At 58.1% G+C, this 1567-nt stretch overlaps 1 protein-coding gene across 1 annotated transcript in view; it reads right to left on the bottom strand.

Moving 5' to 3' along the window:
• The window catches only part of ACP7 (acid phosphatase 7, tartrate resistant (putative)), a 28719-nt gene that overhangs the window by 15845 nt on the left and 11307 nt on the right, over positions 1–1567 (bottom strand). Inside the window, exons 2-3 of the mRNA XM_004388213.1 lie at positions 1398–1564; positions 523–698 (exon numbers count right to left, since the gene is read on the bottom strand). Of these exons, the coding sequence (XP_004388270.1) occupies positions 523–698; positions 1398–1564 (343 nt within the window). The remainder of the gene's footprint in view (positions 1–522; positions 699–1397; positions 1565–1567) is intronic.

Raw genomic sequence — 1567 nt, 5'->3', positions numbered from 1 at the left:
CAGGAGGCTCCCTTGCTGGGAAGAGGCAAGGAGGAATAGAGGAAAGCAGGCAATCTAGTTCCGTAATCATTTACTCATTGGTTTCTTCCACGACTGAGCTTAGGATCCCCTGTACACTAACGGGAGCCCTGGTGGCGAAGTGGTTAAGCGTTCGGCTGCTAACCAAAAGGTCGACAGTTTGAATCCACCAGTCTCTCCTTAGAAACCTTATGGGCCAGTTCTGCTCTGTCCTATGGGGTCGCTACGGGTTGGAATCAACTTGACAGCAATGGCAATGGGTATGGGTGCACCAAAGTGTCAGGTCCTGGAGCTATGACGGTGACACAGTGAGCGAGGACAAAAGTCACCCTTTGGGGAGCGCAAGTTGGGCATCATAAATCATTTCCCACGCAACGAGCAGAACCATTGATTGTCATCCCCATTTAACAGAGGCGGACAACTGAGGCTCAGGAAAGACAAGCCACCTGCCTAGGGGCCCACAGCAATCACTGTGGGATCCAGGGAGGGGCCACAGACACTTACCTGGGTAGGACAGATGGACTTGCTCCGGGATGGCATCTCCGGGGGCCCCCTGGACTCCCCGGGAGAAGAGGAGGAGCAGACAGCAGCAGGGCCAGCAGGGACAAAGGAGGCCCATGGTAGAGGGGTGTAGGGGGCAGAGGGGAGAAGGGAGGGGTGTGGGGAAGAGCAGATCGGGTCTGGGACAGCAGGAGGGGACTGGGGGATGGAGAATGGAAGGGGTTCAGGTGATGTTGATGTGGTGGGAGATCCTCCAGGGGGACAGTTATCCAGATGCTGGAGAGAGAAAATAAAAATAATCACCGTGGAGCCACGGCGTCTCTGAGTCTCCCTGTGGGCTGAGCGTGTCACATGGATTAACTCCGGGAAGCCTCACAACATTCCTATGTGGGGGATGCTATTCTTATCATTCCCATATCACAGATGAGGCAATTGAGGAACCAGAGATTAAGTTGCACAGCTGGGATATGGAGGAGCCTAATTTAATCCAAGCAGGCCTGGCTCTTAACCATGGTTTACTGTCTCGGGAACAGGTTTGGGGTGGGGGTGGGGGCTCAGGGCCGGAAGATGCAACCCGGCAACCCGGCAACTAGCAATGCCTCTTCTACTTTCTCCCCCAGGTCTTCAGCCTTTCAACCTGCCCTCAGGGACCTCACCATTCCTTCTCCATCCTCCGCTTCAATCTTGGTGTTAGTGACCCCATTCCCCAACTCCATCCCCAGGTCCCCCAGCACCCCATCTTGCATTGCGTGGCCCCATTCCCTGTCCCCAGCATCCCATCTTGCCCTTACTAACCCCGCTCCAGGCCCCAGATCCCCCAGCACACCATCCTGAATTTAGGGACCCCAATCGCCCCCACCCCACCTCCACTTCTCCACCTGCTCTCAGCTAGCCCCCTCTCCCGCACTCTCCAGCCCTCCTCCCGCTCCAGCTCGGCCTTCAGCTCCCGCAGACCTGCGGGACGCAGGCCGCGGGGCCGGGCGCCCGGAGGCCGGGAGCTGGCGCTGGGGCCACCCCGAGGACCCTGCTCACCCTGGTGGCGCCGCTG

This window comes from Trichechus manatus, unplaced genomic scaffold (assembly GCF_000243295.1).
Source record: "Trichechus manatus latirostris isolate Lorelei unplaced genomic scaffold, TriManLat1.0 scaffold00207, whole genome shotgun sequence".
In the NCBI taxonomy this organism is placed as follows: Eukaryota; Metazoa; Chordata; class Mammalia; order Sirenia; family Trichechidae; genus Trichechus; species Trichechus manatus.
Note: the sequence above shows the minus strand (reverse complement) of the source record. Positions and strands in the feature narration are given on the sequence as shown.